Source organism: Rhinatrema bivittatum, chromosome 5 (assembly GCF_901001135.1).
Source record: "Rhinatrema bivittatum chromosome 5, aRhiBiv1.1, whole genome shotgun sequence".
Taxonomy (NCBI): Eukaryota; Metazoa; Chordata; class Amphibia; order Gymnophiona; family Rhinatrematidae; genus Rhinatrema; species Rhinatrema bivittatum.
The window spans coordinates 289,597,175-289,624,614 of record NC_042619.1 but is presented as its reverse complement, the minus strand read 5'-3'; the positions used below and the strand labels follow the sequence as shown (position 1 = coordinate 289,624,614).

At 46.2% G+C, this 27,440-nt stretch overlaps 1 protein-coding gene across 3 annotated transcripts in view; it reads left to right on the top strand.

Moving 5' to 3' along the window:
• Positions 1–27,440, top strand: part of DOCK5 (dedicator of cytokinesis 5) — a 304,075-nt gene that overhangs the window by 249,546 nt on the left and 27,089 nt on the right. For all 3 annotated transcript variants that reach the window (XM_029604105.1, XM_029604106.1, XM_029604107.1), the window contains 12 exons: positions 5,284–5,438; positions 6,103–6,188; positions 7,460–7,616; positions 10,250–10,290; positions 10,794–10,884; positions 11,082–11,201; positions 13,648–13,737; positions 16,109–16,213; positions 17,116–17,257; positions 17,572–17,653; positions 22,934–23,018; positions 23,836–23,922. In XM_029604105.1, the coding sequence (XP_029459965.1) occupies positions 5,284–5,438; positions 6,103–6,188; positions 7,460–7,616; positions 10,250–10,290; positions 10,794–10,884; positions 11,082–11,201; positions 13,648–13,737; positions 16,109–16,213; positions 17,116–17,257; positions 17,572–17,653; positions 22,934–23,018; positions 23,836–23,922 (1,241 nt within the window). The remainder of the gene's footprint in view (positions 1–5,283; positions 5,439–6,102; positions 6,189–7,459; positions 7,617–10,249; positions 10,291–10,793; positions 10,885–11,081; positions 11,202–13,647; positions 13,738–16,108; positions 16,214–17,115; positions 17,258–17,571; positions 17,654–22,933; positions 23,019–23,835; positions 23,923–27,440) is intronic.

Here is a 27,440-nt window from a genome sequence, read left to right as displayed (position 1 = left end):
TCTGGATTTGGTTTTAGGTTTTTAGTTTTGTTGGTATTCGTTCCTTTGGGAATCTTAAAAAGACAAGGATTTAGTAAAAAAAAAACCAACAACAACAAAAAAAACAAAACAAAGAGAGAAGATATCTCTTTAAGCCTCCCAGGGGGTTGCTAGGTCCTGGTGGGACCATACCCCCTGGTACAGAGGCTCTGGAGCAGAGGATTTGGAGCCCTGTAACTGCCCGTGGCTGAGAGTGATACCGGGGAGCCCAGTTCACTCACCCTCTGAAGATCTGCACACAGGAAAAAAACCAATGCTGAGGTGATTTATTTAATTTCTGAGCCAGCCTAGCGATCTCTTTCAGCCCTCCTTCCTTCCAATGCCGTTTTCACCATCCTTTTCAGTTCCTACAAGCTCCCGGGGGTTTGTCTTGGTTGTGCTGATTCTTTTTTCGGACCCCGATCCTAATTTAGCTCGGATTATGCCGCATGGTGCGGCCCTCAGGCCAGAGATTGTACTGGGTGCTTGTCAGGAGGGGAAGGCTCTTTTGGGAAGCCGATTCCGGCGAAATCGCATCGCAGCAGCTCTAGAGCACGCAAGGACCCTGGGAGAACAGAATTGCTGTGGCAGCCTCAGGACCCTTTTCTCCTCAGCGCAGGTACTGAAGCCTGAACGTTCGCGGCATAATCCCTGAGCTAACTTAGAATCGGGGTCCGAAAAAAGAATCAGTGCAACCAGCGACACCGGGACCTCATGGGGTACCTTAGTACCCTGGCTCTTTGCTGCTTTCTGTGCTTTGAAGGCTTTATGCAGCAACAAAATCGTAGGAGAACAAGGAAGAAGACTCATCCTTTCCCCTGTTCCTCCTCTGAGGAAGAGATCTGAGCTGCCTGCAAGTTGCCCCCCCCCCCCCCCCAGGGGCAGCTGGATGCGGCGAAAGAGGTGACGGGGAGTTCCCCTCCCCCAGGGCAGCAAAGAGCCAGGGTACTAAGGTACCCCATGAGGTCCCGGTGTCGCTGGGGACTGGAATAGTAGCCTCATCTCTCCACAAGCATACCAAGTCATACAGTGGCATAGAAGCCCCCAAGGCCAAACGCCCTCTCCGGTCTCGTTCCGGTCCGGTGGACAGTTCAGATACGGATGGAGCGGAAGAAGGGGAGTCTCTTCCCCAAGCCCCTGTTGAGGGACCGGATGCGGATCAGGATTACCAGCTCCAGCCAGCCAAGCCAGTGGGCGCGCCTCTAGTGGAGGGTGATGATCCCAAAGTGGTCCGTCTGTTCAGAAGGGATGAAATAGGTGCACTTATCCTGGCCATTCTGGAGGAGCTGGGCATTGAGGTTCCTCCAGAGGACTCATGGTTTGGGGCTATGGATCCGGTGATGGTGGGGCTCTGGGGTCCAGCTCAATCCTTTCTGTTTCATATGTCAGTTACGGATCTTTTGTTTAAGGAGTGGGACACTCCGGACCTTTGTTTAAAGGTAAGTTGGGCTATGGACAAGTTATACCCGCTTCCGGAGGAAGCACTGGACCTCCTTAAGGTCCCTAAGGTGGATGCCGCGGTCTCGGCAGTGACCAAGAAAACCACCATCCTGGTAACAGGAGCCATTGCCCTGAAGGATTTGCAGGATCGCAAATTGGAGTTGCAACTTTAAAAGATTTTTGAGGTTTCTGCCTAGGGGTCAGTTTTGAGGTTTCCGCCCTAGGGGGCCGCTATATGCAGCAGTTTCGCGCTACGAGCCAGTCTCCACTGGGTGCAAGATTTGCAAGCAGCAGCATCCCTTTTTGCGAGTGAAGCAGTGCAAGCGGGGTACCTGGAGGCGGCGGTAGCTTACAGTGCTGACGCGCTTTATGATCTGTTACGGACTTCTGGCAGAACTATGGTATTGGCCATGTCTGCCCATAGGCTCCTCTGGCTTAGACACTGGGCTGCGGATGTTTCATCTAAAGCTCAATGGTTCCTTACCCTTCAAGGGTAAGCTGCTTGTTGGGCAACAATTGGAGGACATGATAAAATATCTGGGGGAGAATAAAGGCCATAGGATGCCAGAGGATAAACCAGGATGAGAGGATCCTTTCCTCAACGGGCAAGATTTCGGGGAAATTGCAGGTTTCGCTCTTCACGGTCCGCCAGTTTGTCATTTCGACAGGGTCCCGGCCACCAATCTTCTTGGAATCTGTCCTTTTGAGGGCACCGGCCTGCCAGAGATGGAGCCCCACAATCTCATGGGGGTCCCAAGTCAGCACAAGGAAGCGAGGCCGGTCCACTCTTCTGTCCCAAGAATAGGGGGGAGGTTATCCCTTTTTCTAGAAGAGCGGACCAACTTAACCTCAGATCGGTGGGTCCTCAGTATGGTAGAACCCGGTTAAGCATTAGATTTTGCTCGGCCGATCCACGAGCAGTACATGGTTTCCCCATGCGGGTACCACCAAAAACACCAGGCAGTACAAGACACTCTGCGGCGGTTACAGGACCTAGGCGCCATAGTTCCGGTACCCGCAGGAGAGCTCAGGCGAGGGCGCTACTCCATCTACTTCGTGGTGCCCAAGAAGGAGGGCACCTTCCGTCCAATCCTAGACTTAAAGAGAGTCAATCAGACTCAAAATGTGCCTCGTTTTCTGATGGAAACTCTTTGCTCAGTGATAGCGTCTGTACACAAAGGGGAATTTCTAGCGTCTCTGGATCTGACAGAAGCTTACTTGCACATTCCTGTATGCCCGGATCATCAGAAATATTTGCGGTTTGCGATCCTGGGGCATTATTTTCAATTTTGCTCTCTATCATTCAGTCTGGTGATGGCGCCCAGAGCTTTCACCAAGGTGATGGTGGTTGTGGCAGTGGCCCTGTGAAAGGAGGGGATTTTGGTACACCCCTACCTGGATGATTGGCTGATTCAAGCGAAGTCAGAACATCTTTGCAGAACAGAGGTTCAGAGGGTGCTACAGATGTTGAGCTCATTGGGTTGGGTGGTCAACCCCGACAAGCGTCACCTGGTTCCCTCCCAGTTCGACATGATCTTGGGAAAGGTTTTTCTTACAGAGGAAAGATTGTCCAAACTTCTCACTCAGGTGGAGTCCTTGCGATCTATGCCTCGTTCCAGGGTCTGGGATTATTTGCAGGTCCTTGGTTCGATGGCTTCCACTCTTGAACTGGTGCCTTAGGCCTTTGCACATATGCGTCCTCTTCAGTCAGCCTTGTTCTCCCGGTGGAATCCACTCTCCAAACAGTTTCATCTTCTCCTCCCACTGACGGATTCGGCACAGTCCAGTCTTCTTTGGTGGCTGTGTCCAGACAATTTATGGCAGGGGGTGGATTTGGAAATTCCCTCCTGGATAGTGGTAACCTCCGATGCCAGCCTCTCCGAGTGGGGAGCGGTTTGTCAGGGAACAGCAGTGCAAAGCCAATGGACAATGGTCGACCAATTGGTTGGAAACCAAAGCGGTTTGGTTGGTTTCCAAGCTTCAGGCCTTATCTTGCAAGGAGCCCTTCTTATGGATTTCTGAAGCAGGAGTCTCCTTAAGAACAGTTCCCTCCTTTCTCCCGAAAGTGGTGTCCTCCTTTCATTTTAATCAGTCAGTGGAGCTCCCTTCTTTTGCGGGTCTGGATTCTTCTATTCCAGAGTCTAGGGATTTAAGGAAGTTGGACATAAAGAGGGTGTTGTGGCGTTACTTGGAGGTCACGAACAGTTTCTGTCTTTTGGACCATCTGTTCATTCTGTGGAGTGGTCCCAAGAGGGATCATAAAGCTTCAAGGGCCACTATCGCACGCTGGCTAAAGGAAGCTATTGGTTCGGCTTACCTTGTTCAGAGCCATCCGATTCCAGTTGGTCTTAAAGCTCATTCTACTCGATCGCAAGCGGCCTCGTGGGCGGAATGTCAACAGGTGTCACCGCAGGAAATTTGTAGGGCGGCTACCTGGAAATCTACACACACTTTTGCCAGGCATTATCGTCTAGATGTCCGGGCCTCTGAGCCCGGTTCCTTCAGGGCCAGTGTACTCTGAGCGGGACTCTCTGTCCCACCCTGGTTAGGGAAGCTTTGGTACATCCCAAGAGTCTGGACTGATCTGGGTACGTACAGGGAAAGGAAAATTGGTTCTTACCTGCTAATTTTCGTTCCTGTAGTACCACGGATCAGTCCCGAGTCCCGCCCATGGGAAAATGAAGAGTCCGCTCAGCCGGTAGTTAGTCATATTTCTGCAAGTTTACCGAATGCTCCCCTTTTCAGGGAAAGAGTATGGGCAGGGTTTCATTCATTGAGTTGCAAGTTTTTCATTCCCTCTGCTCTTCGGGGGGGAGGTTGTTTATGTGGAAGTTATGCTTTAATCTTTCTGCTTGGGTATAGTGTAATACTGACAGACTCTAGGTGGCACCTCAGGGGTATAGGACGTAGTCCGTTAAAACTTCTCTGTCTCCATCTGCTGGAGGGAAGGCAAAACCCAGGAGTCTGGACTGATCTGTGGTACTAGAGGAACGAAAATTAACAGGTAAGAACCAATTTTCCTATTTTAATGATAGGTTAATCTGGCCTACTACATCTTCCAGGTTCACAGTGATTTGGTTCAGTTCATCTGACTCATAACCCTTGAAAACCATCTCTGGAACTGGTATATGCCCAACATCCTCATTAGTAAACACAAAAGTAGTCTTTCTGCAATGGCCTTATCTTCCTTAAGAGCCCCTTTAACCCCTCGGTCATCTAATGGTCCAATCGACTCCCTCACAGGCTCCTTGCCTTGGATATTTTCTTTTAAACTACTTTTTGCTTATCCCATACTTAGCCTGATGAATGCAGTGCACAATTGCTGTTACAAGACAGCAAAAGCTGGCTAAGGGGTCAGTCTTGATTCTTGAAAATATTCAGCGACGTACAACTACCATATTACATATCAATCATTAAAACCAACATAACCCATTTCCTTCTATGGGAAAACATTAAGCATAAGTTAGGTACAGGTTAAGGAGTGAAAATAATGGTATATGGACCAGAATTGGGACCTGGACCACATTTGCTTTTTAGATTTGTGTCATTTTTATTGTTTCTTTTTTTATTTATGGTTTTGTCTGTTTTGCGTTTATTTATGTCACCTAGATTTCTTTTTGAAATGAGGCGACCAACAAATGTAAATAAATAAATAAAATAAATCTGGCTTTTCACTTTCATAGAATAATCTATGCATCTGGGAATCTATTATTGTTTGAGAACTACAGTTTCAATGTGATGCAAAGAAATAATCAGTGGATGAGGTGTCTGAATTTTTTTGTTGATTAACAAAAGCCTGATTTTCTCTCCCATGAAACATTTTAGGCCTGCACAAGATCAAGTTTATCCCCTCAATGGTGGGTCCCATCCTAGAAGTCACTCTGGTGCCGGAGCCAGAGTTGAGGAAGCAGACCATCCCCATCTTTTTTGACATGATGCAATGCGAGTTTAACTTAGGTGGGAACCGCAACTTCCACATGGTGAGAAGCTTGGGGACCCTTCCCTCTCTACCCCCAGTCCTACTCCATAGGACTGAACTGAAAGCAGAGATTTTAGTGCAGAACTGTGTGTGTGTATCCAAAATCTTCAGAGAAGTTAGCAATTTGTCTGCTGCCAGGCTGAAATGTAAAACTAAATATGGATTTTGAAATTAAAGTGGACTATACTGCAAGTCTACTAGACAATAAAGGACAGCTAGGGCACCTGCCTGCCAACACAGTGTCTCATAGGAGGCAGAACAACTCATAGAATCACTGATAATGTCCACTTTAATTACCCACATGTCCATGGACACTAGAAGCTATACAAGGGCAATATATAAAAAGAAACTCTCTGCCATTTCTGAGCTGTATCAACTTATTGTAGTTGGAAGGGGAAGGCAGATAGTTGTGTACCTGTTAATGGCCTGGGCGACATTTACTTTCTTGCCTCCTACACTACTGATCATTGCAAAGTAGGGAAACCATGCGATTCTCATAGTTTTGAATAGATGTTACTTCTTAGAAACTGGCACTGTAGAATATGGAACCTAATAAAATATTGACTTTAGTTTCTAAAAAATAAGAAAATTACAGTAGATAGATGATTCGGCAAGAAGAGGCTTCCATCCCATCTGACATGAGGGGCTTTTGTATTTTCCCATAGTTTGAGAATGAACTGATTACCAAACTGGACCAAGAAGTGGAAGGAGGCCGCGGTGATGAACAATACAAAATGTTACTGGAGAAGCTGTAAGTGTGACGAGATGCCCGCTCTCTTGTGCGGTAGCTCTTTGGGTTTGGACTTTAGAGTTTGCTCTCTGGCTCAGCAGAGCTTTCTCTTCTGAGGGACGGGCATGAGATGACTTCAGTTATTGCACCGGAGGTCACTGTCATTCTTTCCAATATCAAATTCTCTTGGTGTGGCATCTTAGAGGGTGATGTTATAACACCCGTGTAACTGATGGGTAGGACTTCTGAGTTTAGATTTTAATTAATTAAAACACTCCCAAAGCAAAAAAAAAAAAGTGTTTATTGGATAAACACTGGAAAAATACCACTTCCCCTAGTACTCTCTCATCCCTCCCCTCCACTCTGTTTTTGTGCTTTTTCCACATGTTGCACAAATTATTTGTTTAACCCAGCAATAGTACATGTGCTGTGAAAAAACACTGATAAACGCTGAGTTTTTTCGAACCCCTAATTAACTGGCAAATATCACTGAATTTTACAATTTCTAAACATCTAAGAATAGAAACTGTACGTACGGGCTACCAAAGCCAATTTTCAAAGCAAACTCGTGCGCGTAAGTTTGCTTTGAAAATTATTTCAAATAACGCTTTGCAGCTCGTAACTTAGGTGGGTTAATTTGTATACATACATTTTAAAATGAAAAGTATAGCATGTAAATTCCAAATCCAATTCATCTCCTTCCCCTGAAGAACGCTTATTTTTTGTGCCCATAAAAGAATACATGAAATCAGGTTTTGTGGGTACTTTTATGTACACAAACCCCACACAATTTCAGAAGGAGCCATTTATGTGCATAAACCCGTGTTTTACACGTGTAACTGGCTTTGAAGGTTACTCCCTTGTGAGGTAATTTTAAAAAGAGTTAACGCGTGTAAATGTAACCTCTGTTATTGTAGCAATTTTCAAAAGCCCACTTACAAGGTAAAGTTCATTTATATGTGTAAAAAGCCCGGTTTTAAGCGTGTAAATGCTTTTTAAAATCAGGCCCTTAATGAGCTGGCTGGGGGGAGCATTGTAACTGGTAATCTTGATGAATTGACCAACTAAAGCACAGATTAATGCTGAAAGGTAAAGGCGGGACGACATGAGAGTCTTAGAGCTACGATTCTGAAGGTCAGCCCAAATGTTTATTTTACATCAGTCAATCTCTTTCTCTTACTCTTCTTTCCATTTCACATTTATTTCTTTATCTGATTTTTATGTTCCGCTTTTCAGCACTTCAGAGCGGATTACATTCGGGTACTGTAGTTATTTCTTTTTGTGGTTCCTAGCTTGCTGGAGCACTGTCGGCAGCACAAGTACCTGTCCAGTTCTGGAGAGGTGTTTACTTTGCTGGTCAGCAGCTTGTTGGAAAACCTGTTGGACTACAGGACCATCATGAATGACGAAAGCAAGGAGAACCGCATGAGCTGTGCGGTCAATCTGCTGGTAAGGATATCTGGCCTGCCATGTCTTAACAGCACTGGTTCAGCCTGCAGGAGAGCAGCAGGAATGCAGCAATCCAAGTGTCTGGATTTGAGGACTTCTTGTTTTAAAACAAGGAAGGAAGTGAGAATTGCACACGTTTCAATGTTGCCCTCTAGAAAAAGACTTCCTGCTCATCAGGAATTTTCAGTGGTATACATTCAAGGCCCGTGATTGAGCCTTTCCATGAGATCTGTTCCTGAGTGGTCCACAACGAAGAAAATGATCATGCCGAACTGATTCAACTGCAGCAAAAGTGCCGTTTCAAAAAACATTAAAAAGATACAACCCTCATAAAATAAATTTTAAAAAAAGACATATATATCATGACTGAACATTTTTCAAAAACATTTTATTTATGAAAAATTGAACATTAAAAATATTTGTTCTTCAGAAAAATGATTCAGTTTGCACGGGTTTGGCACTATTGCTCACAAGTTTCAAGTGTCAAGGTTTCAACTTTGGTTACCATCACATTTAACCTTTTTCATAAACATTCAGAGTTCGTTCATTTTTGAAAACCATTCACACATTCACTCACTTTAGTGCACGCTATTACATCCCATGCTTACAGTTGTAGACTGTCGTGTATCCCAAGGAATACAATCACTTTGCACTGAGAACCTGATGTCTCCCAGCTAGAACCTTGGTTGTAAGCATGAGATGTAAAAAGATGAGTGAATGTGGGAATGCTTTTTTAAAGGTGATTGAATTATGAATATTTATGAAAGTGTTTTTTAATCCTTCCTTTTGTAAACACCCAGAATGGGTCACAGTTCAGCATTTAAAGAAAAAAAAATTTCAAATACAAGTAAAATAAGCATAAAATACAAATGTTATAAAACATAATGACAACAAACAAGAAATTGACCTCAGCAGAAGTGGCACAGAAAGCTACCAAAAGTCTTACATTGCTTTAAGCAAGACCACAAAGATAGGTTTATAGTAAGCACCCGATGGACATCAAGAGGTCCGTATTCAGTCACTTGCCACTTTGCAAAGTAAGGGCCTCATTTTCTAAAGTATCGCAGGCCTGCGATACTTTACAAGATGAGGGGCGGGGGGCCGAAACGGGGGGCGGGCCTGCGCTAGCCGGCAGCAATCGCACCATCACGGTGCGATCGCTGCCGGTTTCGCACCCAATAGCACCACCGAAGGAGGTGTAGCTATTGGAAGCGAAATAGGCAGCGAAAAGGCACCTACCTTTTCGCTGTCCACGGCGTCAGCACAGAGCCGGCCCCGTTGACGTCCCGACTCCTCCTCTTCCGGGGCCGACTCCGCCCCCGACTCCACCCCCATCATGGTATCGCACGCGATAAGGGACTTTTCGCATGCGAAAGGTCCCTTATCGCGTGCGAGCGGCTTGGAAAATGAGGCCCTTAGTTGGATAAACTTATCCAGCTAACTTTGGAGGGATATTCAGTGGTGCAGCTGCACCAGTGAATTTAGCAGTTACTTTAAAGAAGCCAGATCAGTTTATCTGGCTAACTTTAGGCAGGGCTTTATTTGTAGACAAAAGGAACTGTCGAGGAGGGTGAGATGGGGGGGGCCAGAGCCAAATGTGACCTGTGCAAAGGGGGGGGGGAACCAGTGCTGGTTGTGAACTCACACACACACACACACACACACACACACATACTCAACACATTCTTCACACACTTAACTTGGCACTACTACTCACAAGTTTAAAACTAGAATACTCTAACCCCTTTCAGTTTGTATGTTTGCTCTCCACTCTCTGCTTCAGTACATCCCATTGGTCCTGAGTCCATCTGGCTACACACTAGGAAATGGAGAAGTTGCTTAACTGATAATTTTGTTTTCCTTAGTGTAGACAGATGGAGTCACATCCTACCCATGGCTGCCCAAGATCAGTGCCAAGGAATCACCCATGAAATAAATATCAATTCCAAGAGGTTACGGGTAAGCTGTCACCCAATCCATAGATCAGGGCATCTATAATCTTGCTGGGATTCAGTGTTTGTTTGATTGAGTACAGTTATGTTAATCCGTTTTTAGTCAAGTTGGTTTTAATCGAGTTTTTTCCATAGTATGCCCACAATAACTTTTGAAGTGAATACTGAAGGACTGAGATCACTGCAGGAGTGTGTCTAGGGTGATGTCAGCTTTGAAACCTGACTCCATCTCCATCTGCTGGCAGGGGAGCATAAACCCATTGGTTCTGAGTCCATCTGTCTACACTAAGGAAAACGAAATTATCAGGTAAGTAGTATCTCCATTTTTCTGGGTATCCAGGATATGCACCCCACTTCTCTGTTGTATCTAGAGAATAATTTCCAAATATAGAGAGGGGGACTAGTTTTGACAGTCCAAAGAAAGACAAAAAAAATTTGGGATGATCTGTAAACAGATTAGGCAAATCAAATTGCTTTCCTGGGTCTGATTATTGGTTTTGACTATCTGTGGATTTAATCCACTGGGTTTGAGGGAAACGTGGCACCCTTTCCCGCTGCTTCCATCACTTGATTTTCAAACTCTGGGGTGGGATTTTGAGTCCCCCCCAGCAGCTTGTCTGCAAATTCTCTTTTTCACCCTGTATTTTCATTTGTCATTTCCTTTTTTTTTTTTTTTTTTAGAATTTTTATAAAGAAAAGAAGAGAGAAGACATATACATAAGGTAAGCGGGGAGGGAGCAGGCCGAATCTATATTTTGTTGAGAAGGGATTTTGTAATAAGCTAGAAAGTAGATTTGTATGTTGTGGAGAAGGAAATATATCTCATTACTGATCTTAATGAACAGACTAGCAGTGTAGAATCTGTACATTGAGTTGGGGTCTTATTCCTAGCCTGGCTGATTCTCCTTTAAATAAATGTTTAATTGTTTTTTATTGTTTTGGACTGCCCCTGCGAGTTCTCCCTTATATTTCCTTGACTCCCTGGTCTGGGTGCCCCTGCCCATGACAGTGACAATAAAAAGAGGAAACATTTTAGGGTGGAAAAGATGTCCGGTGGGAAGGGCCTGGTTACCCCGTCTGAGATGGCCTTTGGCAAAAGCTAGAAACAGTGGAATAGAATCCTTTTTTTGCGGGGACCGGCGAGATGGGGACCACCATGCCACTATAATAGTTGTTTTTTTTTTTTATTTCTTCATAAATTTGTGGGGGGTTTGTCTTTGGCCAGGTACCTGTACAAGCTGCGAGATCTGCACAGAGATTGCGAGAACTACACGGAGGCGGCTTACACGCTCCTCCTTCATGCGGAGCTCCTACAGGTGACGTATCAGTCGCACAGCACCGGGGGGATGTCCAGCGGCCGGGCCAGCAGAGATTCCCGCCCTCGACTGCCCATCTCTTGTTCTGTGTACGGTGTGGCCCTTGTGGAGATAAAGGCTGCACTGTCGGGGTCTTTTGTCTCCTTCTGTCGCTGCCTCTGAATGTTTGGGATCACAATGTACACTTCTTCTTTCAGTGGTCCGATGAGCCCTGTGCTCCCCACCTGCTTCAGAGGGACAGTTACTGTGTGTACTCCCAGCGGGAACTGAAGGAGAAACTCTATCAAGAAATCATAGTCTTCTTCGACAAGGGCAAAGTGAGTTTCTGCATGAAAGGACTCTTTTTTTTTCTAAAGTTAGAATCAAATGTGAGTTGGGGGGGGGGAATCCTCTCAGCTCCAAAGACATAACATTTGTGCCATTTCATAAGGTGAGGCGGGTGGTGAATCAGAGTAAGGTTACCAGGGCGTTACCAGGTCTGCATTACAGAGGAGAGGAGAGAGATCTGAAGAGCCAAGGAGCCCCACAGGTTTGCAATAAGAGGGCCCAGCAAGGCACAAGTTTTGTTTTTGGGGGGGGGGGGGTTCTGGGGATGATAGATATTATATACATCCACATTTATTAGACCTTTCTTCCAGAGAGGATCCCAGTGTAATTCAGAGTGTAATATTTCAGAAACACACATGCAGCCACCTCTGGGGTGGAAAGTTTGGGGCTAGTAATTTTGATGTCTCCTCTGCATGAGAAGCTTCTGATGGGTTGTAGGATCACCCAGTTACAGATGTGCAAACTGAGAGACAGGAATGTAAAGGAGCGTGCGTAAAATCACACACGGCTCGATACAGTAAGGCCGCGGTAAAAACAGTGCGGCAGTGTCAGGCGCATCCTTCCTCCCCGCACGCACAGTTCTCTTCACTAACTCCCCGATACTCTCCTCTAATCGCATGCAAATGCATGCCGCGGCTGTGAAGCGTTAGGGAAGGGTTATGCCCGCGCAACCCATTTTACTGTATAGGCGCTGTAACAGCGCCTATACAGTAACCTGGGTGCGCTGGTACCTGTCATTTCAAATGACATTTGAAATGACAGGCACCAGGAAGTGTAAAAAAGTGTAAAAAGTGTAAAAAACAAAAAACCTGTGTGTTATATAAAAAAATAAAACAATTTTAAATACCTGTCGGAGGGCCGTGGGTCCAGGCGGCCGGTGGGCGGCGGGCAGCCATCAGCGGCATCCGGTAGTCCCTTCTCCCTTCCTCCCCCCCTCCCCTGCCTGGATGAGTGCCAAAATCGCACAGGCGGGTCGGCAGCAGGGGGGGGGGGGGGCGGCAGCAGCGGGGTCCGGGGGGGCAGCGGCAGCAGGATCCAGGGGTGGCAGCGAGATCCGGGGAGCGAGTAGCGGCAGCGTGTTCGATCGGGCAGGCAGGTAGGTGGCAAAATAAAGATGGCCGCCTGCACGGGAAAATCGTGCAATTGGCCGCTGAAGACGTGACCGTGACGTCACATCTTCAGCGGCCAATTGCACGATTTTCCCGTGCAGGCGGCCATCTTTATTTTGCCACCTACCTGCCTGCCCGATCGAACACGCTGCCGCTACTCGCTCCCCGGATCTCGCTGCCGCCCCTGGATCCTGCTGCCGCTGCCCCCCTGGACCCCGCTGCCGCTGCCCCCCCGGACCCCGCTGCTGCCTACCCGCCGCTCCCGGATCCTGCTGCCGCCCCCCCCCCCCCCGCTGCCGACCCGCCCGTGCGATTTTGGCGCTCATCCAGGCAGGGGAGGGAGGGAGGAAGGGAGAAGGGACTACCGGATGCCGCTGATGGCTGCCCGCCGCCCACCGGCCGCCTGGACCCACGGCCCTCCGACAGGTATTTAAAATTGTTTTATTTTTTTATATAACACACAGGTTTTTTGTTTTTAACACTTTTTACACTTTTTACACTTACCGTAGCAGGCCCGAGCCTTGCTACTTTTTCGTTTGTTTTTTTTTTTTGCTTCGGGAGGAGGGGACCGGACGGGGCTGCAGGAGACCGGACGGGACCAGGGCGGGTAAGCAATGTTTTTACACTACACTACACTACACTAACTCCTACTAGGGGGAGGCGGTAAACTAGCACGTTAAGGCCGCGGCAGAACAGCGGGTTACGGAGGAGATAATATCAGCGCCCGTTACAGTATCGCAGGGGAATAGCTAATTCCTTCATTATACAGCTTTTTCGTTCATTTACATGCTGGGTGCGGAAAGGGTTTAGGAAAGGGTTTAGGAAGCGCTAAGGACGCGTGAAACTGGAGACTGTATCGCTGGATCGCCTTACTCGTCTGTATTGTGCGCTCCCAGCACGTTACAGACCGGGAATCTTTAACTCAACGTTACTGTATCGACCTGACAGAGAGCTTGTGGCAGGGAAGAAGCCTGGGCACGCTGGCTCCTTGGTTCCCTGCTGTGCTGTTGTGCATCCATGGAACCTTAACGCCTCATCCCCTCTGACAGATTACAGCAGTCGAGACCTGTTGCATTATGCTGAAAAGCAAAAAAAAAAACGCTTTCTCCTGCCTAAAGGGTCATGTTGCTCAATGTTAACAAGAATATTTATTAAAAAGAGGCTGCCATGAAGGCAAGGGGCCAAGACGCGGTCCATGATTTGGCATCTCTGGTTTCCAACTGCAATAAGCACAGCTGTATGTTAAGCTCAAGTGGCCCCGTCTCTCTACGCTTAGCCAGCAGTCTAATGACAGTACAATTGCCCCTTTTCATTTTTGTTCCCGGAGATGTGGGAGAAGGCGATCGTGCACAGCAAGGAGTTGGCAGACATGTACGAGAACCAGCTTTTTGACTATGAGGAACTCGGAAACCTCTTGGTAAGTGTCTCGTCAGGGCTGCAGAGTACTTGTGTGTCATCCTTTCTTTGGTTTGGAAATTACTTTACTCCTTTTATTTATTTATTTTTTATAGACTAACAGATTTACCAAGGCATAAACTTTCAAAGGCATTAATTCCCCTTCGTTAGATGCTTTTCCCATCCATATCCCTTGATGCGTTTGATGCTTATGCTTCAGTAAATCTTTCTAGTTTACAAGATGCCACCATCCTCTGCGTCATAGTTTGCTATTTCACAAACTAACACAGCTGTCCCTCTGGATGTTTTTTTTTCTTGTAAGTCATGGATTGTTTCAATTTTGTCAGTCTCCTTGCAAGGATATTTAGGGTCAGGTTGAAGAATTGAGCAAAAAAAAAAAAATTCTTCCAGGCACGGTAACTTTCAAACCGGCACGAGCGTGCACATTTGCACACGTACATTGGCCCGCCCCCAGGTACGCAGCCATTTTATAATATACGTGCGCATGTTAGAAAACAGCCTGGCCGTATGCAGATGTCAGCCAAATTTTAAGTGGGCGCGCGCCTGGGCGCACAAATCCCGCTTCCACTGCATAAATGGGATTTTAAAAGGGGCGCGCTCCGATGCCATTCACAGTTTTACCAATTCGTCCCCAGTTCACCCAGTTAAGAGAGAGGTCCTCCAACCAGCCCTGACCCTTAAAACCCCACAAGATCTGCCTAGTTTTCTTTAAATTGTAACTTGCACGGCACCCATAGTGGAAGTAAAGTTACTGGGTCGCGTCAGTATTTGCACGCACATCACGCCCTGAAACGCCCGTGCCCCACCCAGACCATGCCCATGTCTCTCCCCTTTTTGAAAATGTTCTAGATGTGTGCGCTATTAGCGAATATTGCATTTGCAGCCAGAGCAGAGCCACAAGCAAAACATTTTCTAAAAGCTTCCTTTAAAATTGCTTTGCGTTAGAAAATTGTGCTCACATACCCTGCGCTTTTTGGAGCTAAAGGCATAAACCTGGCATGCGGTGAAGACCTGTGAAGAAATCTTGAGCCTGCTACCAGATGAGCAAATAACATAGGAGCCGATTCCGGAAAGTGCGCTCAGCCGAGTGCACTGTTCAACCCGCGATTGGGCGTCAGTTACCCCTTATACTGTAAGGGATTTAGCGCCTCGAAAACGTGCGGCCAAACCCCCTGAAAACTAATAGCGCTCATCACATGCAAATGCATGTTAATGAACCTATAAGTCAGCCCAAGAACAGGCGTTAATTTAAGAGCAGCCTGGAAAAGAGTACAGAAAAGCAGAAAATACTGCTTTCTGTACACCCTCCGACTTAATATCCTAGTGATATTAAGTCAGAGGAACCAAATATATGAAAAAAAAAAACGTGCTGGCCGGATCGCTGTCAGCGGGTTTAGAAAACCGACACTGGTAAAATTGAACATCGGTTTCCTGAACCTGCTCAATCGTCCCTAGCTCCTCCTTTTAGAGCGATCATTTAAATTTAGGATCGCCCGCCCAGGAGAGGTGGCTGGGCGCGCATTGGGAGAGCGGGCGCTCAACACGGAGCGCCCGCTCTCCCGCTGTCTTTACTGAATCGGCCTGATAGTGTTGGGGGAGGGGGGGGGGGCCAGGATTGCAGCTCATGAGAATGTTTGTTTGTTTTTTCTTTTACTGACAGTCTGGCCGATTTTTCGGACATCGTAACTGTTTTTTTCGAACTCACGTTTTCCTGTCCCATTTTGTGCACAAGGGGACGCATTTTGCTGAGATTGACCCCTTTACGCACAGAGCCTGAGCCCACATCACTGGAGACACTGGCTCATGGCGATTTTACTGGCATGACATTTTTTTTTTTTTTTACCAATTTTGTTCAGTCTTGTTCGTTTTATTCTTTTACTGATTGTCAATAAGTTTACTGATGGTTGGCAACCTTACAGGGGGCTGTTCGTGCAATTCTTAACTCTGCCCCATAGACCAAATGAAATTATTGAAAAAATTGTATGAGTATATAAAATCAAAGATGAGTATGATACATAACTCCATGTGATGTGCATGCTTATTAAAAGCAATGATTGACACAGAATGTGGAAGGCACTTGTGTATAGGGGAAGCCTGTACACATCCTATCTGTCTCTGTATAGCCCTGTGTCTATCTGGTATGTGCTGTTCAAATGATGATAATAATAAAATTATACTAGATACTAAAAAATTGTAAATTTAATTCTACATAAATGCAAACAGCGAATAATTATAGGATTGTGACTGCTGTTTAAATGTCCATAAATAATCTTTTTAAGAATCTCTGAATTGCTAGGATCTGAGCCAAATGACATTAACAATGGATGACTTTTATATCACAATACAATACGATCACTTTTGTTTGCTTTCAGAAAATACAAGCCACATTTTACGAAAACATCATGAAGGCCATGCGTCCTCAACTTGAGTATTTTGCTGTTGGATATTACGGACAGGGCTATCCCTCTTTCCTTCGGGTAAGCAAGGGTGGCAGAGCCCTCGGATCCCCTTCTACCTCCAGGAGTTGAAAGCGTTATGCAGTGGCTGTGACGCACACAGCCTCAGAGAATGCACGTGCAGTCAGGTGCCTGTGTCACATGATTAAGAGTTAAGATTCTTCGCTATCGCTTCTCTGTAGCTCGGGATTCAGCCACAGCTGCCCAGGTTAAAGTGCAGCTGCCTTTAATGGGGCCACCTTAGCTGCCCGTTATATTGAAAAAGCCTTTCTTACCTGGCTTCATTTTTGCAGGTAGTGATTTTACCTGCACAAATTTAGCTGAGTGAATGGGAAAAATGTACCTGGTTTTATCTGGCTAAATCTTTTGTAAAGTGACCCGTTAGAAAGGTGCAGTGGGTGCTAGGGATGTTAAATGGTTAAACCTTACCATTTAGACATTACTTAACTGTTTAATAAACTGTCTCTGGCTGCTGCAGAGCCAGGGATGAATTTGGCATTTCTTGTTCGCACTTTTCAAGCCTGGGTCCAAAACCACCTGATGTCACCCCCGTCTTCCTACCCATGGTTCCCTGCCAGCAAAAAAAGTGCTGCTTCCCCTCTCTTCCCCTTATCATTTAAAGGGATAAACATTTACACTTTAATAATTTAAGCAATTAACATTTTAAATAATATTTACATCCATAGAGGGTACTGAAGGTGCAAAGCACATAGGAAAGCAGCATAGGAGACGAGGGGCTGCTGACCATTTAATATTTGTGCTCTTGGTTTGTGAGGGCTGCAGCATAGCATTTAATGTCTGGGGCTCTCGGCATGTAATCACTTCAGAAAACTAACTACAACTATCATCCCTCGCCTCCTCCGTGGCATCACAGTCCAGTTTTGGCTTTACATGTCAGTAGCATGTCACTTTCCTTTCCACAGAATAAGATCTTTATCTACCGGGGCAAGGAGTACGAACGGAGGGAAGATTTCAACCTGAAGCTGCTGACCCAGTTTCCAAGTGCAGAGAAGATGACCAGCACCACCCCGCCGGGAGAGGAAGTGAAGGCCTCGCCCAAGCAGCGTATCCTTAGCTGCTGCAGCTTCACCTACTCCCATCAGTCAGGGGGTGCAGCGCTATGGCCGCACTACACCCCCTCCAGAGAGAGAGAATGGCTTGTACTTGTATCGAGTTTCTTTAGGTGTCTTCTCTGATCCCCTGTGATATCCTGGTGTCTGCTAATAAACACGCTGTTGAGTAGTAAAGACTGGGGGTTCAGGAACTTTACAGGAAGTCATTAATTTGGGAAACGCTTCTCCTTCCTTCTCCCTCCTCCCTCACACTACCTTTCTGTCTGCCAACTCAGCATCTTATCATTCCTTAATAGGACTGTCCAGACATGCAGTGTTTTATGGTGAAGCCAGTGATGAATCTGCCACCCCAGTACAACAACAAACCTATTCCTGAGCAAACTTTGAAGTAATGCTTTTCCTTTTCTGTAGACTTTGAGCTCACTTTTAGAATAGCCCACCTAGGGCCTTCGGCCGTAGTTTTCAAAGTGCACTTGCATGTGTAAGTCTGCTTTGAAAATTAGCAGGATCGTGCGTACCTTAGTGTGGCATAGGCACGCACATTCATGCCATCTAGAGAGCAGGTGATGTCCATGTGAATATTTATGTGCATACTTTTGAAAATCAAATTCCGGTGGGGGGAAGCAGGTGGTGGCATGCATAACACTTCTACATTTCATTTCCAGAAATAAAAGCACATAGCTGACACACGTGCTTTATGCATTCTTTGGAGACAACTTAGGGCACCCTCATATTTTTTATCCATCTAAAAAACCCAAACTTCAAATGAAAGCTATGTGGTTAGTGTTTGAAAAATAAGTTGAGGTGTGTGGTTTGAAACGTATGCGCCAACTTTGTTAGGCACTCTCTTGAAAATGTACTCTTTTACTTATGGTTTATAAGCTACTGTTTTCCTAGTGTGTAGCCAGGTGGACTCAGGACCAATGGGTTATGCTCCCCTGCCAGAAGATGAAGACTAAGTCAGATTTCAAAGCTGACATCACCCTATACATACCCCTGCAGTGACCTCAGCCCTCCAGTATTTCTCCATCTCCAGCAGACGGTGGAAGTACCTCTCCCTATGGGGATTGCTGTACTTTTTAGAAGGAGAAATTCTACATTCTAAATTGAAGAAAATTTAAGCCCTGCTCTCCTGCGGTGATAACTAAAGGTTCCTCCCCCCGTTGAGAATTCCTCAGGCGATTTCCGAGATCCCTCAGAGGTGTGCCTTGATCCGGTAGCCGGTTTCCGGTGTGGGTGCAGGAAGCCGAGCGCGGAGGTGACAGCCAAAGCCCTCTCCCCCTGCAGCCAGAGACCATCTCTGTATTCAGCCAGTAAGCGAGGAGCCCAGGTAAGTTAAAAAACAAGGGAGAAGATTTACCAATCCAGAGATGATTGGAGGGATTTCCAATAGGTTTCCTCCAGTCTCCAAGCTCGACACGCCATACCGACGTCGTTCCCACTCCCGTGGGGGTGAGGGGAATTGGGCCTCCAAGCGGGTTGAGCAGCCCCCTGTGGGCTAGGCCCCGCTTTAGGCACACCACGTGGTCGGCCTCATCGGCACCATCTTGCATGCGTTTCTGAGTGCAGTACAGCCCCCAAATAGGACGTCGGTACGTGCAGTGCGTTGGCTCTGCGCACGTGCTGTGTGCGTTACGTCAGTACGTACTTTCACGCAAAACTCTGAAAGCGCACGCACTGTGCGCATAATATCCGTTTAATTACACGCACAACGTAAGCACATACAGGAAAAGCTGAGAGCATGGACTGAGTGTGTGCCTTGCCACGCCCCATCTAGGTGCTCTAAATTTGCATGCATATAATTTTTTAAGCGCAAGCTAATTGGAACGCGCAGTTACCGCTGCCAATGGCACCGGCAACCAAGAAACATAAGCGCCTTGCTCTCTGTGCTCCTTGTTGTATTAGGGCTTCACAGTCTGATCTGAATTCCAACCTGTGTCAGTACTGTGAGGAAGCTCAAGGAGAGATGGCATCCTCGGACTTTGCTAAGCCCGGCTCCTCCCATTCAGATGATGGGTTAGTCATGACCTTAACTGGAAGTACTATGGACCTGAGAACCCCTTTGTCTGAGTCATCTGTGGGAGAGGGAAACTCAGCTGGACCCACTCCAGTCCCCCCTGGACTAGGTATGGACCCAGCGGCTTTTCCTTGGGTGGAATTTTTCCAGGGGCTACAAACTTTTGTACAGGTATAGTCTAACATAGAAACATAGAAATGACGGCAGAAGAAGACCAAGTGGCCCATCCAATCTGCCCAGCAAGTCTACTACCTCGCTTGCCCCTATCCGGATGGAACCCCAGCCGGTAACCTTTCCCTCTCTCATTTCTATCAGCAGACCTAGAGGCATGCCTCACCTGACCAAGGGTATCCCTAGTAGGGACTCTGATGGCACAGACAAAGAGGAGAATCCAGATCCCTTGGAAGAAGGGGAATTACCCCTGGGTTGGAACCATATCAAACCATGTTACAGTGCTTTTGAGGAGACAAAATGCCGGCACTGGTTTCCCAGACCATGAAGACACTGGGAGTTCCTGGAGTGGATTCTGTAATGGAACCAAAGAAGAACCCCATTCTGATTTCCCACTCGGGCCGTATTGCAAAATGGCGCCGGGCATATGGCCGGCGCTATTTTGCAATACGGCCATACGGCCGGCGCCATTTTGCAATACGGCCCGAGTGCAGGAGGTTGCTCCCGGACCCCCGCTGGACTTTTGGCAAGTCTTGTGGGGGTCAGGAGGCCCCCCCAAGCTGGCCAAAAGTCCCTGGGGGTCCAGCGGGGGTCCGGGAGCGATCTTCTGCGCTCGTGACGTCGGGGACAGGAACCAAAATGGCGCCGGCGCTACCTTTGCCCTGTCATATGACAGGGCAAAGGTAGCGCCGGCGCCATTTCTATTAACGCAGCCGTGGCCCGAGAGTGGAAGATCACACCGGGACCCCCCACTGGACCCCAGGTAATTTAAAACATTTTGGGGGGGTTCGGGAGGGTGGGGGATTTATTTTAAAGGGTCGGGTGGATTTTAGGGTTGTTTTAGTGTGCTGGTTTTCCCGCCCTCCCCCTTCCCCTCCCCCCTCCCCCGATTTACGATTTTTGACGATAAATCGGGGGAATTCCTATTGTATCGCGCCTCTAACGATTTTTGACGATTTAAAATATATCGGACGATATTTTAAATCGTCAAAAAACGATTCACATCGCTACTTCATACCGCTCCATCCTTCTTGCCCAAGGTAGCTTCAGACTTTCATTTGAATCAGTCCATTTCCTTGCCATCCCTAGATAAACTCAAGGACATTTATTTATTTATTTATTTATTAAGGCTTTTATATACCGACTTTCTTGATACAAATCAAATCAATTCGGTTTACAATGAACTAAGTAGAATATACAATTAACCAATCAACAAGAGACACAGAGCATACAGTTACATTATAACAAGGAAGCCTTAACTTGGAGTAGGAAAAAAGAAGGGGTGAGCGGAGCAATAAATATATAAAGTGCAATAAAATAGAATAAATACTATATACAGAGGAGGGGGCAAGGAGCCAACCTCTCTTTAATGGATATTATGCATGAAAATTTGGAAAGTTTTGTTTACAGAGATGTGTGGTGTACAATTCTAGATCAGGGAATGGCGTTTGTAGTGAGGAAGGCTTGGCTGAACAGCCATGTCTTTAGTTTCTTTTTAAAAGTTGTTAGACAAGTCTCCAGTCTGAGGTCCGGAGGCATGGCGTTCCACATGGAAGGGCCTGCAGTAGAGAATGACCGGTCTCTGATGTTTGCGTGGTGCATTAATTTGATTGTAGGAACGTGTAAAGATCCCTTGTAAGCATCCCTTAAAGGCCTGGCTGTCGAGTGCAGTCTGAGAGGAAATATCTGAGAGTGCAGTCTGAGAGGAAATGGAGGAATATCGCCTCCTCTGTCATTTGGATGTCAGTAGACGCTTGGTGCAGTGCGGTATTTGGAAGTTTCAGAACCGGTCTGACAGACAGACCGCCTGTTTGTCCTTCATGGTGGAAGGAAGCAGGGTGAACCAGCTTCGCGGGCTACCATAGCTCGCTGGATTAAGGAGATGGTCATGGGAGCCTATGTGGAGGCAGGAAAGCCATTACCTTCTCAGGTTAAAGCTCATTCCACAAGGGCTCAGGCAGTCTCATGGGTGGAAGTTAGACTGCTGTCCCCCATCAATATCTGCCAAGCAGCGACATGATCCTCCTTGCACACCTTCTCTAAGTTCTGTCACCTGGACGTACAGGCCCAAGAAGATGCAGCCTTTGCAAGGGTGGTATTAACCAGACCGTGGGCAGCCTCCTGCCCTGATCGGAAGTAGCTTTTGTACATCCCATTGGTCCTGAGTCCATCTGGCTACACACTAGGAAATGGAGAAATGACTTACCTGATAATTTTGTTTTCCTTAGTGTAGACAGATGGACTTAGCATCCCACCCTCGGCTGCCCAAGAACAGTGCCAAGGATTCACCCGTGGAGTGGATATTGAATCCAAGTAATTACAGGTAAGCCTTCATCCAGTCCTAGATCAGAGCATCTGTATTCTTCCTAGGTTGTGTTTATGATTGGTTGAGTTCAGTTATGGTTATCTATTTTTAATCATATTAAATCAAGTTTTTTCATAAGTATGTCCATAGTGGCTTTTGAAGAGAATACTGGAGGGCTGAGGTCACTGCAGAGGTGTATCTAGGGTGATGTCAGCTTTGAAATCTGACTCCATCTCCATCTGCTGGCAAGGGAGCATAATCCATTGGTCCTGAGTCCATCTGTCTCACTAAGGAAAACAAAATTATCAGGTAAGTATTTTCTCCATTGTTCAAGCAAATGTTAATTTTATACATGAGTTACATTTTGTCTGACCAGTCTTGTGGTTTTCTTGAGCTTCAATTATGTAAGTTTCCCCCTCTTGCTGCCACAAAGTTGAGTCACTCCTAGTAGTGCAACTTATTCTGTAACTGGGGCTTGACCGATCTTGTAACTTTCTTCTTCTAATCAGAGCCATTATCCATTGCCATGTTGTCTCACATAATGTCCAAGCGTTGAAACAGTTTCTCATGGGAGTCTTCAGTTATCTGGAGTGGAAGAGTGAAGCAGCCTGGTGAAACTGGGGTGATTGTTATAAGATGCAGCAGCATCCCAGTCCCATGGCCACAGCTGTAGGCACCAGCTCTGGTGCTAGATTGACTTGAAAGTAATCAATGATTTCTTCAAGGGAGCTAAAAGTAACAGACTGTGTAGAGTACATCCATCATGCTGCCTTCCATGACACTCAAACTGCCTGAGCAGACATTGCAGGAAAGAATTTGAATGCAGAAGCTGAGAATATAAATGTTAAGGACAACCCATCTTTCATCAGCTGAGCGCCATTCGTTTAATGCTGTTGTGTCATTTTGCCCACTCTTACCCAGTTCAGGTACTTAAGCTCATATTTTGACTTTCTGACCAAGCTGCCCCCAGATCCCCTGAGAGTTTCACAAACTATGCTAACATTGAGCAGGATAACATTTTGTGGAATTTTTGGAAGCACTTAATGCCGGACACATTTTAATGGAAGGAATCCAGGTTCAGGTAGGTCCAGTTTTATGTGCCGGCCCAAAACTGGTGACAGAAATATCCAAATAGTGCGAGTAAAAAAGTTAAATCCAGCTGTTACTGTTATTAGCTATTACAGAGCCAATGAGGTGCAGCAGTTCCAGTATTCCCGGCCATTCAGGAAAGGAGAGAAAGATCCTGAGAACGAGTTTGCTGTAAGTTTTTGTTTTTCTTCATAGTGAATTCAAACGGCACTGCCTCTGTGTAAAATCCATTGTACTGACAGTGGTCTAAATAAACCTTGCTAGAAATCAGCCAACTGCTCCAGTTGAGCAAGTGTGGCATTTCCTCTGCATGTATATTGATTGAGTAATTTATTCCTGACTGCTTGTATTGGCAATAGGTTATTATTATGCATTCAAGGTAAGTGAATATTCTAATGGATAGGTTCTTCTTTCAGGGATCCACGCAACCCATCTGTTTCAAACTGACGTAAACTTAAACTAATCAAGTCAACCATGCTTAACGGTATTACTGCAAGTACTTAAAACCAAAGCCTCTTTAGTGAATGTAATGCTCGTGAAAAGTTCTAAATTAACAACACTGGAAGCCAAAGTTCTCTGTTTATTTCAGGATTGAGCAGAGTGCAAATAGCAGCAGTGCAAGCTTTCCCCCACTGCCCTGCTGATGTGCCTTAGGCCTGCTCTGGAGGGGCCACAGCTAGGGGGAAGAGGGAAATGCAGTCCCCATATTTGTGCAGTTGGTGACCTCCATGCTGAGATTTCCAACATGGGTGCTAGCTAGTGCCAAATTGTGATGGTGGTTTTAGCAATGTAGACGCTTGTCCTCCGGGAACCAAACTGGGATCACCAGCTCATTTCAAATAGGTCACCGAATAGCTTTCAGGTGAGAATGACTCTTGGTCACTACCAGTCTGAGCCAGATTTGAACCAGTGGTCCTGACAGGCCATTCCCTTGAGCTGTCCAGTCCGACTAAAATGGAATTTCTGCCCAATTTTATCTTCCCAACAGACTATGTGGATTGAGAGGACAACCTACACCACCGCTTACAAGTTTCCAGGGATCCTAAAATGGTTCGAAGTCAAGCACTTTTCAACTGTAAGTTCTTCACATGAAGCTTGTAATAAAAAGAGGTTTCTTAGGATTATGGGTAGGGCTTCTGATTTTAGGAGTTTATAAATTGTAAGTGTAGGTGTTTATTTTCTAGCTAATTAGGGCTCCTTTGGGGGAACCAGAAATCGGTGTTGGCTGGTATTTTCGCAGCACAGTTGCTATTGTTGGGTACCTTTTCCAGTTGAATCAAATACTGAGCATACATTTGTGCAGCTGAGGAGTCATTAGCGAAGAAAAAGCACAAAAACAACATAGAGGATCCAGGATAGGCAAAGGAGGGGTGAGAGAAAGTGGTGTTTTTCCAGTATTTATCTAGTAAACACCTATTCCCTGTACGTATCCGGATCAATCGAGACTCCTGGGTTTTGCCTCCCCTCCAGAAGATGGAGACAGAGAAATTTTGACAGACTCTGCCTTATATCCCCAGGTGCCACCTATAGTCCGTCAGTATTTCTCTGTCTCCAGCAGATAGTGAAGGTGCAAAACTCACAGTCTGTACTTGATACTTGGTAAAAAAAAAAAAAAAAAAGGAAAAAATAGATATTAGATAGGAATTATTGAAAAACAAAACAGTATTAAAAGAAGTAGAAGAGGACATCCTTCAGCCTCCCAGGGGGTTGCTAGGTCCTGCGGGGACCATCCCCCCTGGTACCAGAGGCAGCTGCGGCTAGGGGTTGAGGACCCTATTGACCTTCATACAGCAGCACTTGGGGTGATACCGGGGAGCCTGGATCACTCACCCCATCAGGACCAGGACCCGGAGGCTGCACGGCAAGTTTAAAAATAAATAAAATAGAAGAAAAGGGACTGCTTGTATTTTTGTTCTTGTGTGGGCTCTCCCTTCCCTCGCAGTCGCATCTCCCTTGTGCCATTGTTGCCGTGGTTTTTCGCCGATTAAAAAAAATAATTAAACTTTAATTTCTTTTTCCCATGCGACAGTATGCCGCAAAGGTCGACTTGCTGCGCGTGCGGCTCGGCCTGTCTCCCGGGGGGAGAGGGAACCTCCACGGCCGTTGGGGGAGTCATGCTCCATGTCCAGTTTTTTTTCTCAGGCATTTGGGGACCTGCAGCCTCCTTTCCCTTTTCACGGTCTCGCTGAGTGCGGGAATGGGTGCCTTTTCTTCAGCGGCAGGACTCGCGGCGGGGGAGGGGATTCTACCGCCCTCTTTATCTCCTCAGCAGACGGCTCCTCATCGCAGCAGGTCAGTGTTTCTGGGCACAAATGCTCAGGGAGATGTGTTTACTGACAATCAGGCAGAGGAAGATAAGCTAGACGAGGATACAGATAGCTCTTCCTCATCTTCCTTCTCCTCGGACTTTATTTTATTGTTGCACAAGGCATTTAAGGCAAGGAAATCCAGCAAGAAGATTTCTGCTGGCAAATCTTTTATTGGGACAGCCAGCTACAGCAAAAAAGCATTCAAGTCCAGGAGGGGTGGGGCGGCCTCTAAAGCAAAGCACCCCTTAAGATCCGTGACCCCACAGGAAGACTTGGACACGTCTTCAGATATTTCTGATCCGGAAGATCAGAACCTGCCATCCCAACCTCCGAGGGGGGTAGAAGGGGATGGGGACCAGCAGCAGCAGGGTGCTGATCGCGGGTCCCATGTCATTGAGAGAGACGACTCAAAGGTGGTCTGCCTGTTTAGGAAGGAGGAGTTTGGACCCCTTATTCCCACTATTTTAGGGGAGTTGGGTATTGAGGCTCCACAAAAAGAATCTCGGTTAGGATCTACTGATCCTGTGTTGTTGAGTCTGAGAGGTCCTCCTACTTCCTTCCCCTTTCTTTTCTCAGCTACAGATCTATTGTTCAGGGAATGGGATACCCCTGATTTAGGCTTGAAGGTCACAAAGGTGATGGACAAGCTATATCCTCTGCCAGAGGAGGCTTTGAACCTTCTTCGAGTTCCCAAGGTGGATGCGGCGGTATCAGCGGTCAATAAAAAGACCACTATTCCAGTTACTGGGTCGATGGCCCTCAAGGATTTATAGGACTGAAAGCTGGAGCTTCAGCTCAAGAAGATCTTCAAGGTCTAAGTGCTGGGTGTCCACACAGCTATGTGTAGCAATTTTTCTTTGCAAGCTGGCCTTCGCTGGGTGCAACAACTACATACAGGCCAATGAATCCTTGTCCGAAGCGGAAGCTTTTCGGGCTGGGCGTCTGGAGACAGTGATTGCTTATAGTGCAGATGCACTTTATGATTTGTTGAGGACTTCTGCCAGGTCCATGGTCTCTGCCGTTTCTGCGCGCCGGTTGCTCTGGTTAAGAAACTAGTCAGCTGATGTTTCATCCAAGGTACAGCTGAGTTCTCTTCCGTTTAAGGGCAAATTACTTTTCGGGAAGGACCTGGAAGATATGATTCAGCCCCTGGGTGAAAATAAGGTTCACCAGCTGCCGGAAGATAGGCCCAAGCCAAGGGGTTCTTTTTCATCTATCTATCTATCTATTTATTTATTTATTTATTTATATATTGAGTTTTATATACCGTCGTTCAGTTTCGCCATCACAACGGTTAACAAAGTTTTGATGTTTAACAGCGTTTCCAAAGGTTCGTATGGTTGCTAACATAGAAAATATCATTTTTATGAACTTAGTTTGTAGATTAATCGATACATATTATGGATCTGAGTTATAATCTCATCTTGTATTAAGTCCACTAGTTTGCCTAGTGTTAATAGGAGGGGAGTGGTGCTTTAAAGTCATTGGGTGAGTTGGTAGGCTTTGGTAAACATCCATGTTTTTAGCTCTTTTTTGAAAGTTTTTAAGTTTTCTTGTGTTCTGAGTTCGATTGGGAGGGTGTTCCAGAGTTTAGGGCTTCCTAGTGAAATTACTCTCTTTTGAGTTGAGGTGAGTTGTTTAGACCGAGCAGGTGGGATCTTTAATAGTCCTTAATTTGCTGATCTGAGGTTTCTGTTTGGAGCATGCAATTTTATGGATGAACTTAGCCAGTTTGTTTGTTTTTCGTATATTATTTTATGTAGTATGGATAGTATTTTGTATTCTATCCTAAATTTTATTGGGAGCCAGTGTAGTGATATAAGTGTAGGAGTAATGTGATCATGTTTTTTAGATCCAGTGAGTATTCTTGCAGCTGCGTTTTGTAGGATTTGGAGTGGTTGGATGGTGTTAAGAGGTAAGTTGAATAATAGGGAGTTACAGTAGTCCAGGTTGGAGAAGATGAGAGGTTGAAGGACTAATCTGTAGTTGTTGGGGGAGAGGAAAGGTTTTAATTGGCAAAATATTAGGAGTTTGTGATATCCGTCTTTGATTTTAGTTGTGATGTGGTTCTTGAAGGAAAGTTCCTTGTCTAGATCTCACTACCATGGGGGTCGGAGGTCCCGAGCTCCTCGGTCCTCCGCTTCTTCTTTTACACGAAATCCTAGCAGACAGCAGTCATGGTCTCAGTCCCTTCACGGGCGGCGTTTCGATAGACAGGGTAATACCCAGTCTGCACAAGGAGGTAAGCCTTCTCAATGATCGGCTTCCGATTGTAGGAGGCGGA